We start from the raw sequence: 14,466 nt of genomic DNA, 5'->3' as shown, positions 1-14,466 counted from the left end.
GCCTTCCAAACTCATAAATGACAGCAGAGTATGACCTGTGCGGGATAGGTGCGCAGCCAGGCTTGGCTCCGGGCGGACTGGGTTTGTTTGTCTCCCAGCTCGGCGCCCCCAGCAGCTGTGGCTAGTTTCCAGGTCTGTAGCATGGGGAGCTAATACGGTGTCACAGGAGACCTGCGAAGGTCAGCCAAGGTCACAGGTGCAGAGGACCTGGTCATCTCAGTGATGACCTCCCTCTCCAGCCCTGGTCATTAGACGGCCGGAGGTGGGGGAGGCTTCTTCTTGGAGAGAGGCTCCTGAGTTCAGTGTTGAAAGCCAAACGGCAGGTGCGCCTAGCAGACGAGGAGACAGAGGGCAGCTCCTTTGCCGGGAACAGCCTGTGCAAAGAGCCGGAGTTGCAAAGTGGCCTGGTATGTTCAGAGAACCAGATCCGGGTCAGCAGTGTGGGAGGCAAAAGTTAGTGCCAGCACCTGTGTGTGATCGAGGGGGCTGGCCTATGAAAAAATGCCACGTCTCTGCCACACAAAACTGCTTCTGGCCCCCAAGTGCCAGATCAACCTTCCCGGGGAGACAGCCCCCCCTGCCCCTAGGGGTCCTCACCTCTGTCCTCTGCCCCCAGCTCTCCATCCACCACACTCACCTGCGATATCCTCTCCCCACCGGCTCCCCACCGCACAGTGTCATCTACAAACTGCCCTGCACAGATGAAATCGAGTTCAACTCAAATGAGAGTCTCTACGGCGTTGCCCCTACAAATCTGGTGGGCGATTCCAAACAGGAGTCGCAAGACATTTTGAACAACGGAATAATCATCGAATTGGGGGTAGAGCCCATCCGTTTTGGAGGGGAACATTAATTACTATGGGCTGTTTTCTGAAGCTTAACACGTTGGGGCGTAAGTGTGCCTCCTGCGCGGCTGGCAGCTTGCGGGGAGGCAGTGTCGGCCATCGCAAAGGCCGGGAAGTGGAACGGGGTGCCCCGAATCCCAGGGGGGCCTGCCAGCTGGCGTAGGTGAGGCCTCAGATCTGTGCCCTACCTTCTGGTGCCCCCGTCACCCAGCTCGTCCTAGGAGAGAATTTGCTTTACAACAGGGTACACACAGCGTGGGTAGGCAGAGCTACTCTTTGTCACCACCCTGTCGGAGGATGTACGTTTGCCACTTCCGTTCCCACTCTCTTACACACAGTGTGAAATTCATCCACTGTGGCTGCGCTGGTTCCAGTGATGGAGTGGTCTGCAGGATCTTTTTGCATGTCTGAGCCTCCTAAACACAGAGACAGAACTAATCTCCTATTTGAAAAACAACAAATTTAGCGGGGCGCCTGGGGGGCTCAGTCGGTTGAGCTTCCAACTCTTGGCTTACGCTCAGGTCGTGATCTCAGGGTTCAGGGGTTTGAACCCCATGTCGGGCTCTTGGCTGACAGTGTGGAGCCTGCTTGGGATTCTCCCTCTCCTCTCTGTCTCTCTCTCTGCCCCTCCCCTGCTCTCTCTCTCTCTTTCTCTCAAAAATAAACCAGCACTTAAAAAAAATAAACAAAAAATAAAAAACAGTGAACTTAAGTACAAACTACAAGTTTACAAGCTAATTAAAAATTGTCATCATGTTAGAGACAATAGTGAAATTACTTTATGTGCCACATGTCTTATTGAAGTAGCTATTTTTGAGCTCAAAAAAAACCAGTTTATTCACTTCAACTCAATTTTTAAAATCACTTTTCTCTGCATGTGAAGGGGTGTTGCCAGCGTGGAGACAGGTACAACCCTGTGCCAAATGAGTGCACGTATAAAATCCACAGGTATCATATTGAAAAAAAAATTAATAAACTCTCCTTGTAGTTGACTGGCATTTTGTGATTATCTGAGCTCACAGTGGGGTTGGCATTTCTAGACTACGTGCGTGCATACAAATGCACACTGCCAGAATTCTCAGGTCTGGTAGGAAGCATCTCAGAGGCTGTCGGTTAGGATCTCTCCAGCGTGTATCATGGTTCTCAGGCAAAAACAAAACCTGTCCACTCTAGTCTGGGAAACTGCTGACAGGGTCCCGGAGGTCATGCCTAAGGGCTGGGTTTTCTTTTGTGTATCTGTTCTTGTTTTCGAGGAGCATTAAGTCTCTATGTGGTTAGCAACATATCCCACCATAGAATTCCTCACCTGAGCAGTTATCTGTGCATTGCAAAATCTCAGAACACTGAGCCAGTTCACCCTCCAGCCCTTCTTGGCCCCTGGATATGCCTTAGAAGATACATATCACAAACATGGCCAAAGCACTCAGAAAAATAGAGTCCTTCTCTCCTGTAAAATCTTTCCGGATGCTGTAGTCCCACTGGGGTCATGGGGTTTCTACCACAGCAAAGAAAGATAAGCCTGCCCTATGAAGAAGCAATCTCTACTGCAGGCAACTAAATTCATCACTGGGGAACCACCTCTTGGGCTGGAGTTTCCACTACCAAAGCGCACAGGGTTACACACAGGGCTCTGTGACGCAGTGCGCCATCAGGATACTCTACCTCTGTGGGGCGCCGTTTCCCATCTCTGAAATGAGGACAGTAAAAGCCCATACCCCCCAGGGGTTGTGGAGGCGGACAGAATGAAATAATACAGGGAAAACTACTTTGCACAGGGCCTTCCGGAGTCAGCCCAGCGGGCACCTGCAACATCTCTCTGGGCCGTGTGAAGCGCTCTGCAAGCAGAAGGGGGGAGCCGGGGTTGTAAATAATCAGACACAGCATAAGGCTCACCAGCCTGGGGTGGCCCTGTCACAGCTCGCCGGAAAAGAAGGGCTCTAGAAACCTCACGGAGAAGTGGAAGGGGGCTTACGGATGTCTTGATTATGAGATGTGCTGGAAAGCCACGGCGCAGAGGAGCGCAGCAGTCTGACTCAAAAAATGCAAAGCTAGGAGACGGAGGGCTCGACTCCTTGGAGAAATGCCAGCGGGCTCTTCCAGCCCTCCCCTCATCCAGGGCCATGGAGCGCACTGGGCTCCCTCAGCAGGCGGGGGTACCTCTCGGGGGTGCCAGCAGGCCCCACTCCCCAGCCACTGGAGCTCTGCACCTTTGTCTACAGACTCCCCCGCAGGCCGGCAATGGCACCTGTCATGCCGGAGGCCTGGGACACCAGCAGGCACTCACCATCTCTGCCAGGGAGGGAGGGGGCTCCCTGTGGCTCCCCCTGAGCTTGGTATTCAGAGGGAAAGCTAATGAGGGCCTGGAGAGCAGTCAGAAAAATAACAGCCAGTTTTCTTATGAAGGACAAAAGCCAGGCAGGATGCATTGAAAGTGCCTGGGAGCCAGGAGACAGAGGGCCGATTCAGCTGGAGTCCTGGGAGGCCACAGTGCCGGCCTCTGCCCGGCAGCCAGGGCCCAGCGGAGTCTGCGGTGCGGGCCCCGCCGTGCTGTTCCAACCCTGCTCTGGTTCAGAGTGTCCTGGGGAGCTGGGAACCAGCGTGCTGAGGGGGGCTGACATGAGCACATCCAGAATGGAGAGGGTAGAAGGCGAGGAGGCAGGGAGAGAGGCAGAGAAGGCCAAGCCCCGAGCGCGTGTAAGAAATAATGGCCTTGAGTAGGGCGGCCAGGGGACGCGCCCCAAAAACTCAGTTCATTGAGACAAGGTCAGACGAACTTCAGGGAGACAGGACAGAGGCGGCATTTCGATTCGTTCCTTTGGCAACAGGCAGGATTGAGAGGCTTCAGGAGCAGGATCTATCTCTCCAGCTTCGTGTTAACTAAAAGTGAGCCCAGATGGCTGCTATTGGAGACATAGCGGTAGAGCCTCTAACCAGAATCGGTTTTAATTTATGGGCTGGAATGCTGGGAAAGTTATGATTAGCTCAATTATATTAGGCCATATAATTTCCATTAGTCCTTTTCCCACTTAACCAAAGACAACTACATGAAAATAGCATTTTAATTTTAATGTAGAAGATTACTGTATTATTCTTGTGAATAGCTATTCCATCCTGGCTACACTATTTTTGTTCATTAAAAGTAGTCAGTCGCCCTAAAAACAGCGGCGGGGCGGGGTGGGGGGGGGTGAGAAGCCTTTATAAGTGAAAGGAGTTTTTATATAGGTCACTGAGAAACTCAATGATTTGTTACCAAGTTACAGAAAACTTGATAGAACTTCAGCGTCAGGGTCCATACATGCCTGGTAATGGATGGATGATTGATACACAGGATGCAGGGAATCCGTGGTGAGGGTCTTACTTGCATTATTATGAGTTCATGATGACACATGTCAGATTCCATTAGAGAATACGATTTCTGTCCATTTGTATGTTTCACTGACTTTAATTTTTTCCAATCTCACTTAAGAATTTTTTAAACCTTTAGGCTCTGAAGTTTTGAAAACCTACACTCTCAAAACACCCACTCATATGTCAGCAATCGGTCTGTAAACTTCCCATGCGTTTTTTTTTTTTTTCTTCCCCTTCGGGATTTCTTAGAAAATAATTTTTCACAGCAAATGCTTCTATGGTCACTGTTTTAGGAAGCGGACAACCGCTTAAAAAACCAACGGAACAGTAGTTGCCAGTGTCTTGGCCTTTTTGGCTTTCCTTGCGGGGATTCCTACCTTTCCTCAAGTCGCCCCATGCGCATAATCTTCCCCACCAAACCGAGACTGAGCAGCACCCAACGTTTGGACTCAGCGAAAAGAGCATCTGGGACCCAGTGCGCCAGGCAGCCTGCAAGCCGACGCTGTGTCTCTGACCGCCCGGCCCGCCTAGGACCCCTCAGGCCACCCCTCTTGGAGGACGACTGCGGTCTCGACCCCCGGGACCCCGGTCTGCCGGGGTCCCCTGGCCTGAGCGCGCTCCGCCGGGGGTCCCACAAGCCGCGCAGGGGAGAGCCGCGGCTTTGGGGCGCCGGGAGACAGGGGCCCTACCAGCCGCCTGCACTGGGCTCGGGAGGGACCCCCAGGTTGGAATCCCAGACAGCCGCTGGGCGAGGCAAGGAGACCCGAGAGGCAGAGGCGTGGTCCCCGCCGCCGGCCCGCGCCCTCGCCAGCGCCCCGAGCCCGGCCGCACCACAGCGGACGCGGGCGGCGAGGCGCGGCCGGAGACTCAGAGCCGACCTGCAAACTTTCCGAGCGCGGGCTCGGGGGCGGCAGGGCAGCAGCTGGGCAGGAAGACCTCTCGGGACAAAGGACCAATTTTGGCGACAGGGGAGAGACACCTCCGTCGCGCCGCAGAGGACTCCGGAGCGGAGAGAACGGTTGTCCGCATGCATCGGCACTCCCTCCACCCCCCACCCCACCCCCCACACACCACCCCGTGGGTGCCGCGGCCGCGCCCGGCTCCCGGGGCCCCCACGGAGTGTGTCCCGCCCCGTGCCCCCGGGGCAAGCGCGGCGCGGCTCGGTGCGGCGGCGGGGACCTACCAGCGCGGCCAGGATGCGCCGGCTCTTCTCGTCGGTGCAGCGCTCGGAGAGGACGCCCGGGTGCGCGCGGAGCAGCAGCGCGGCCGCCAGCACCCAGCCCGCGGTCCACGCAGCGCAGGCCACAGCGCGCGCCCGCCCGCACCGCACCGCGCCGCCCGCGCCGCCCGGCCCGCTCCGGCAGGACCCGCAGCCCGCGCCCCGCGCTCTCACCCGCGGCTCCGCCGCCTCGGCCCGGACTCGGCGGGGGAGGGTGCGCGGGGGAGAGGCAGCGCGAGGGAGTGGGTAGGCCCGGCGGCCCGGCCCGGCCCGGGGGTGGCGGTGGGGGTGGAGTGTCCGCCGGCCCCCGCCTGCGCGCCACCCGCGCGCCGGGCGAAGGGGGCGTCCGCTCGCCGCTCCCGGGGTCTGCGCGCTGCGCGCCCTGCTCCGCCCGCACACCCTGCCACCTTTTCCACTTTTTTTTTTTTTTTTGCACCTTTTCCCAAGAAGACCAGTTCCCCTGTGAAACGAATCGCAGAACCCGCGTGGATTCAAACTCACCACCGCCCCCCCCCCCCCACACACACACACCGGATCAGGCTCCTAGTTCCTCCGTTAACACATCTTACTTCAGCAAGATCTCCCCTCTTCTTCTCGGGGTGGCTGCTCGGTGCCCCGCACCTTATCTTTCTACAGACCACCCCCCCCCCCCGCCACGGTCCCTGGTTGCTCTTGGCTGCAGCTCTGTCCCCCCACCCCAACCCCGCATTTACCACTCGGCTACATTCCTCTCTCCCCTGAATCTGCCCCAACTTGGGTTTCCTACGTTGCCTCCCGGGGTGAGCCCCCGTCGGGGGTCTGGGACCTTCGGGACGTCTTGGCGACCCCCGCCCGCGCGCCTTTCCCAAGGAGCCAACTGCACCCCACCGCTGTGGCCCAGGATGCCGAAACACGCCCGAGTGTGCTTTCCAGGGATAAAGAGCGCCACACTCTTTAAACGCTTACCCCTTGGCCAGGAGACAGTGTTCCCTAAATGCGTCTAAATCCGTATTTATGTATGTTTGTAACATCATCTGGGGAGCACGCCTCCACATTCAAATCCCAGTCGTTATATCAAATAGGGGGCGCCCTGGCCAACAGAGCTGCCTCGGGTTCTTGCCAGCCCTCTCCACCCCTCCCTGCGCGGCTGCTCCTCCTTCCCTAAAAGCCTTGCTCCCCCAAGAAGAGAGGCCCAGGTGGGTGTCCAGGAGGTGACCTGTCAGAGCTGACGGCCTCCGAAGGCTGCCGGCCCCAGGAATGCCCGTCTCTTGCATTCACTTTAAAAGTTTGTTCCCCGGTGTCCTGGGCCAGCCCAGGGCGGATCACTCTCCTGCCTGCTCTGTGCCTCAATGTCCATTCCTGAGTGTAGGAAAAACAGGAAACTACGCCGGCCCTGGTGGAGCCCGCTCTGATTATCCCTGGGGAACTGGCTTCTTAACCTTGCCTCTTCTGCCACTCACCCATTTAACCTTCATGGCTCCGCGGGTAGGAGTCTCTAGAAATTGCGAAACATCAAATTAACAAATACCACCAAAGGAGCCCTTTGGGTACAGGGCAATATTCCTTAATGCAGCAGACGCTGGGATCTGGGAATCCATTGCTCCCCAGCAGTGCTGGGGTTCCTTCTGTATGGCCAGTACCCCCATTTCTGTCCTACTCCCAAACAGAGTAGGGCACACCCAAACAGAAGCAATGCTGCGAATGTTCTGCTAAACTGGCCGTATCAGAATTTGGTTGTCTCATTTCAAAATAGCTGTGGAGCCCAGAAGACATCCCAGAATATTGCTTCAAAATCCTGACTTGATGGTGTAAAGCTGATTCCTTTCCCAAGAATTTGGGAGCCGGGGCTGGAATAGGAAGAAGAAATGAGGTAAAGACACGTGAGCACTTACCCTTTACGACGTAGGAATAAAAATCACAGACAGGAAGCAGAACTTGCAAATAGGATCTGCAGGGCAGCTTCTACTTCTCGGTAAGTTTTTAAAAATGTCAGTCACACTTCTTTTGGCATTTTATAAAGAAAAAAAACACAGGAACAAAATTATAACCCCACAATAAAGAGATCCTTTACATATTCAGCATTGTTTTAACACAAAAATTACAGTACTCTCTAGACCAAAATAAAATCCTCAGAATGCAGGATCTATGCGGACTGCTATCCTGCTGGGCAGTTTGCACACTGCACAAGTCAAGGGAGAGGTGGATGGGACTGAAGTCCACCAGAGCTCAGCTCACCAAACCCTTTCCCTAGGGGGCCCCATGCAGGGGGCTTTTTTGAATCACCTGTCCCAAGGGGGCTTTTTTGGGTAGTCACATGAAGGTCGCTTCCAGGCCAGCTGTGCCCTTGAGACTGAAGGTATTCCCCCTAGAGCTGCAAACAAACAAGTAATGGCATTAACAACAGAATGTGAAGCTTTGGCTTTATGAACAAAGAAAAACAAGTTGGGTCTCATCTCCCAGGAGCCCTGCCTGCTACACATTGGTGCTCTGCAATCGTGCTTCGTGATTCAGGATGACCGACAGCCTTCGGGGGCGGGGGAGGGGGTGGCCGGGGGTCTGCGGGTCAGGAGTAGGGCAACAGGCAGAGCTGGGGAGTGGCTTGGCCCAGTGCCTGCTTCCCATCAGGTTGATTTGAATAGGCTTTGACTCCTTAGGAAAATGGTATGAAACCCAAGAACTCCTTCCCCCTGCTCCCTTAGCCAAACTATGAAAACGAGTCCTCATATTAGAAACGGCCAGGCACAGAGACTCCCCCAATACTGCTGCAGTCATGCAGAAATCCACAAGGCGGTTTTCCTCTGTCTTGAAGGAGATGGATATTTTGCTCTGCATACCACCCAGGCGAAAGTCCGCAAGCAGAAGGAAGGCCCCTGTGTTCCCGAGTCCAGGACCCGTGTCCTGTGCCCAGACCTCCAGGACCCTCCACAACAGAGTGGAGGAAACACACTATGTGATCAGGCTTTGCTTGCTTTATCGAGCACTTAGACTGGCCTGTATTTATTCATTTATTTCTTCCATCAGACTAGAGGCTACTTGAGGCTAGGCACTGTCTTATTTTATGTTGTAACCCCAACACCTGATTATTATTATTATTATTGCACCTGCAATCTGGTACCTGATGTAAAGAGGTATCTGCTGAAGAAATGAGTGGAATAGGCAATTCTAGCATTTCCCCTGAAAGGGTAGAAAACGTTGAGCACCCTGTGGAATTTTTCTTGAGAAAGTGCTTTTCACACATAAATATTTCTTTCTGATTTCCTGAGGCTAAATTGAGCAATCCAGACACATCACAGGGTTAGGAATATGTTTGAACATATCCTTTGGGTTCTGAACTCCTCTATTGACAGTTGAACTTGTCACTGAGAAGAGCGTGCACGTTTTGCTTTTAGGTCATTGCTAGAAAAAAAGGTAAAGTTCTGCAGTGTTCTGACTCTGATTATACTAGATAAATAGGTTTATGAGTGCATGACTCTGCTTCTTTCCACATACATTGAGCTTATAAAAATATCTTTCTTCCTAAAAGGGCTTGGGTAACAACAGCTATGCCTGTTTTTGTATAGTTCTTGATACATTCACAGGCATTAGCTCGTGTGATTCTCTGAGCGACCCGCCAGGGTGGACTGAGTGAATGCCACTATTTAAGATCTCACAGAAGAGGGCATGACCTGTTTTATAGGATCTGCTAGTGGCAGTGGCTGTGCTAGAGGCCCACACACCTGCTTCTGGGTGTGACCTTCTAATTCCTGTTTCGATTCTGGCGTAGCACTCTCCAGAAGTGAGAGTGCAAAAGGGTCTATACCTGTCACGATCATCTGTTGAAGTATCTGCCACAGGCCAAGAACATTTCGAACGTTTGTCGTCTTCACCAGTCATTTGCAGAAGTTATCCTGTCGGAACAGGATTTTAACTCATGCTTTCCTCCGATCTGTCTCTGTTTCCCATCCCAGCAGTGGCTGCCATATTGGCCTGACAGTGAAATACACAGAAGAGGAGGCCACCTTTCAGAAGGGGCCGTGGTTCTGGTCACTTGTTATGGGGTTATGGGGTGAGGGAGGGTAAGCCTGAAGAAACTAAGAGACAGTCCAACTTCCCACCCCGCTCAAAAAACATCTCTCCTCAAACACATTCCACACTTCAGAAAGTAAACTATACCATCGTTTGGATTTTACTCTGTCCGAGTACTTACCTTGCTTTTGTCTGAAGTGAGATCAGCCCTACTTCTTTTTTTTTAAGTTTATTTATTTATTTTGAGAGAGTGAGGGGGGGGAGGGGCAGAGAGAGAGAGAGATGAGAGAGAGAGAGAGAGAGAGAGAGAATCCCAAGCAGGCTCCACACTGTCAGTGCAGAGCCAAATGTGGGGCGTGAACTCACAAACCGTGAGATGATGACCTGAGCCGAAATCAAGAGTCTGATGCTTAACCGACCGAGCCACCCGGGTATCCTGAGATCAGCCGTACTTCTAAAATACGAGTTTTGTTTGGAAAGGAAGGAGATGCGATTCTGGGTCTGGGCCAGCCTGGGTGGGAGACCGGGGGTAGGTCTCTCTGGGAATCCTTTACAACCAGAGGCCAGAGGTCTGGGATGTGAACAGACGGAGGTTTTGCAATCTTGCCAAGAGTCCTGGGATCATCTAGTTTATAAACTCAGTAACCGTTTTACCCTGACTTAGGAGAATTAATAAGCGTCCTTGAAGGATCTGGGCAAAGCTGAAGCATCAGGATGTCCCTTACAATACACTTTAGAACAATAAGTTGGAAAAGGATCGTGGGGATTGGTTAGTAAACTCCATCATGCATACATGGAAAAGATATCAGTCAGCAGAAACTGGGATGGGAAGTCTATGTTGACACAAGAGGTATCACAGGAGAAGGTGTCATTTTTCCCCTCCTTTGTCATCACACACCCCACGTTTCCTTGGGGATCATGCCCTCTCCCACTCAGTCTCTGGAGTTGGTCTCCACCAATGGGGATGGGCTTGAGACAAAGCCTGCTACGGAAAGCAGCACCTTCCCCACAAGAGGGGTGAAGTCCCAAGGGCCACTGAGAGCCAAGGGGACCCCGTTATTGTTGGATCGGTGGGGAAGAGAGAGCTTCTTTCCCCTGAGGTGGCCAGGGTCTGCAGATGCAGGCACCAGGGACCACCACAGGGAGAATCTGCTGGAGAATAAGGCAGCCTCCGGGAAGGATGCTGAGGACTTCATCTGAGCCCCTGACTTTTCAGTTACCCAGTGCATAATTCCCTTTGTGACTCAACCAGCTTGGGTTGCGTTTCTGTTATTTACAATGGAAAGAGTCTTGACCAGTACAGGACACTCATGATATGTTACTGAGTGAAGAAGCAGATTTTAAAACATTTTGTCCCATCTGAAGCTGTTTTTCTAAACGCATACCATATATTTTTGCATGTACATAAAAATGTATGGAAAGAGACATCGAATTGTTTACACCATTACCTCCAGATGGAGGAAGGACAGGTGATTTTTTAAAAATTTTTATTGTCAAGTTTTTAACTTGATTTAAGATAACCATGTATTATTTGTGTAGTAAAAAAAAAAATATTGTTTAAAGAGATGAATTACTTGAGGAGAAGCAAACATCAGAGCTTCTGGAATCCATAGCTTCTGGTCTCATCAGCTGCTGTAATGCTGGGTGTCTGACAGATACAGCCCTGGGCCACCCTGAATCACTTTCTAAGTGCTATTTTCTTCATCTTCTGTGGTTGCCCAACCTTGCTCATTTTTCTATAATACTGCTTAACATAGTAGGAGTTCATTTTCATCCACCCATCCATCCATCCATCCATCCACCCATCCATCCATCCACCCATCCATCCATCCACCCATCCATCCGTCCGTCCATCCATCCGTCCGTCCATCCATCCATCCATCCATCCTCCATTCGTCCATCCATCTATCCATCCATCCACCCATCCATCCATCCACCCATCCGTCCATCCATCACCCATCCATCCACCCATCCACCCATCCATCCATCCATCCATCCACCCATCCATCCATCCAATCCATCCACCCACACACCCATCCATCCATCCACCCATCCATCCACCCATCCACCCATCCATCCATCCACCCCACCAATCCGTCCATCCGTCCATCCATCATCCATCCATCCATCCTCCATTCGTCCATCCGCACCATCCGCCACCCACCACCCATCCATCCAACCATCAATCTACCATTCATCCACCCCATCCATCCATCCATCCATCCACCCATCCACCCATCCATCCCACCCATCCATCCACCCATCCACTCATCCATCCATCCATCCATACATCCATCCATCCATCCATCCACCCATCCTATAAGCACCATACTTTGGTGTCAAAGATGTCGAGCTGAAAGGAACAGAGTCTTAGCCCCCTTTGGCGGGAACAGATGCTCTACAACATGGGATTCTCTGCAGAAGGATATGCGCATCTCTGCTCCTTTTTGTGCCCTCCTGCTGTCCCAGGACCCCCGAGGGACCCTGCCAGAAGACAGGTCTTCAGCTTAGTCGCCAAACCTATGCCAATCCAGGATCACTGCTAGGTCTTGCACTCCGAGCTTCCTCAAGGACCCTGAAAGGACTGATTGTGAGCCATGGTGTTGGAGGGGCTGCTGGCTAAGCCATGGGATTATACCATTTTTTCTTTCTTTCGTCTTTGTCATCTTCCAGGGGTCAGAGAAAATCTCTCATCATCTGCCCAGAAACAAGACAGTGGCTCTTGCCCCTCTCGATTCTTGCCCATCTAAACAGAGAATATAATTCCTCCTTTCTACTGGCAGGCAGCCTCCTAGAGCAGGCATCCTGCACCCCATATATTCTCAGATTGCTGGGTTATAGTCAGCATCTTATTTTTTAACAGATTTATGCAGCGTAATTTACATACCATAAAATTTCCTCAGTTTCAGGTATATAATTCAATGACTTTTGGTAAAACACAGTTGTGCAATGATCACTGCATCCAGTTTGGAACATTTCTGTCACCCCAGAAAGATCTCTCTTGCCTGTCTACATTCGCTGCCTGTTCCCATCCCCAGCCCAGGTGATCACTAATCTGCCTCCACAGATTTTTTTTTCCTAAATATTTCATATAAATAGGATCACAGGTGTCTTTCCCACCGAGCTTCTTTCACTTAACTCAGTGTTTCTCAAGTTCATTTATGTGGAATATATAGTCCTTTACTCCCTTCGTGTTACTGGATAGCATCCCGTTCTGGATGTGCCACAAACTGTTTATTCATTCATCGGCTGACGGACATCTGGGTTGTTTCCACCTTTGGGCTCTTGTGAATAGTGCTGTTTTGAACATTTATGTACATGTCCTTATGTGGACATATGTTTTCATTTTACTGGAATGCCTACGAATGGAATGGTGGGTTCTTATGGTAAATTTATGTTTACCCTTAGGAAACTGCCAAATGGTTTTTGAAAGTGGTGTCATTCTACATTCCTATCAGCAATGTCATTCTACATTCCTATCAGCAATACACGAGGATTCCAGTTTGTCCGTGTCCTCGCCGACACTTGTTACGTTGGTGAGGGGCCATGGCAGTAGATGTAAAGTGGCATTATTGTGATTTTAAAGTTGATCAGGCATCACCTAATCAAGAATCTCATTTTTATTTTCAATGACCAGAAGTGGCCTACGATGTACGTAGCCTTCACTCTCCTGTAAGTAGGACCTTTCAGTAGGACTCACATTTTAGAACCTAGAGCCCAGGCTCTCTCTTCTTCATGGCACTGCCTGGTTTGAGGTCATGGAAAGAGTCTGCCTGCGCGAGGGAAACCCTGGCTTGTCATGATTTGTCAGCGGAGCTGAAGCACGAGAAGGTGGAGCACTGTGTCCTCTGTAGGTGCTACAGGGATTCAGTACCAACAGAACATACACATGGTGTTCATTGATCTTGGAACACCAGCGATATTGGTTTTAAGGGCAGTGAATTGAGAAACTACAGGCACTCAGCATTATTTTCTATACCCTTTTGAATGTAATACTTCCAGAGCCACTCACTGCAGTCTCCGCTGTGCGATTTTGCTGATGTCTTTGTTTGTTTGTTAAGGTTGGCCAGAAATCTTCGCACAGAATGAATCACTGTGTTCCTTACAGGGCTCGCCTTGGTTTATAAGTCTCTGGGGTTTCCTAACCACCTACAGTTGCACCACATTGTTTAGAACAAACTTTAGGAAATTTCTAACCTTTTTTTGGCCTCTCTTCTCGTATTTTCATTTCAACTCAAGACACAGCTGCTGGTTGGGATCTCCCTCCGGTGCGGGAGGAGGGATGGGAACGGCCCCACAGATGCTGGTCCTTCTTCGTCCCGCCCTGCACCCTTTTGCAGCTGACACTTTGCACACAGGGCTGTCTTCATGTGAGCACATGTGAAAGATCCATATCAAGCCCATTCTAGTCCTGTGGAAGCACCTCCCAGGCTAAAATACGTATCATGCTCTTTGGCAGTGAGGCTCTTACACCAGGGTCCTTAGGAAAGGGGGACATTCCGGAATCTACTTCCCTTTTGGCAAATGACATGCAACTCTTCGCCGAGAGCAAGCCCGAAATAGTCTGCAGCTCTGTTCGCCTAATTAAGTGGGTCTTTGTCACCACAGATGAAAGGAGAGAGCTCTCAACTCTCTGCTGGGGCTGAGGTTGTTAACATCAGAGAAGCCGATTGCTGCGGCTACGTTACCAAATCAACGCCCTGAAAACACTGGTAATCCTGGAATTAGATTCTGTTACCAAAGGTCACTAAGTGTCACCACAGGAGAAGCCTTGGTGTCAAAGCACCCCAATTTCCCCTCACCCTCATTCATCTTAGCTCTCCACGTGCTGCTGAAAGATAGCAGTGGCTTTTGCATTATTACACAGAAAGGGTTCTGCCATCTGAGCCCTGCTCCCCAGAAAGCGCCTTGCAGCCTTTTTCTAGTCTAGGATATCATGCTCCTCTGGGAGCCTTAAATTCACCAAATGACATCACAATCCACCGGGCGTCCAGAAACCCAGGGCGATTCTTGGTCCTACCCCTCTCTCACACCCAACACTGGATTTTTTTTTTAAACTAGACTACTTTT

General features: G+C 51.5%; 1 protein-coding gene across 1 annotated transcript in view; it reads right to left on the bottom strand.

The window, feature by feature from the left end:
• Nucleotides 1–14,466, bottom strand: part of DIPK1C (divergent protein kinase domain 1C) — a 51,041-nt gene that overhangs the window by 12,622 nt on the left and 23,953 nt on the right. The window contains exon 3 of the mRNA XM_032595451.1: nt 5,377–5,612. Within this exon, the coding sequence (XP_032451342.1) occupies nt 5,377–5,612 (236 nt within the window). The remainder of the gene's footprint in view (nt 1–5,376; nt 5,613–14,466) is intronic.

This window comes from Lynx canadensis, chromosome D3 (assembly GCF_007474595.2).
Source record: "Lynx canadensis isolate LIC74 chromosome D3, mLynCan4.pri.v2, whole genome shotgun sequence".
NCBI lineage: Eukaryota > Metazoa > Chordata > Mammalia > Carnivora > Felidae > Lynx > Lynx canadensis.
This window is presented reverse-complemented; position numbering and strand designations above follow the sequence as displayed.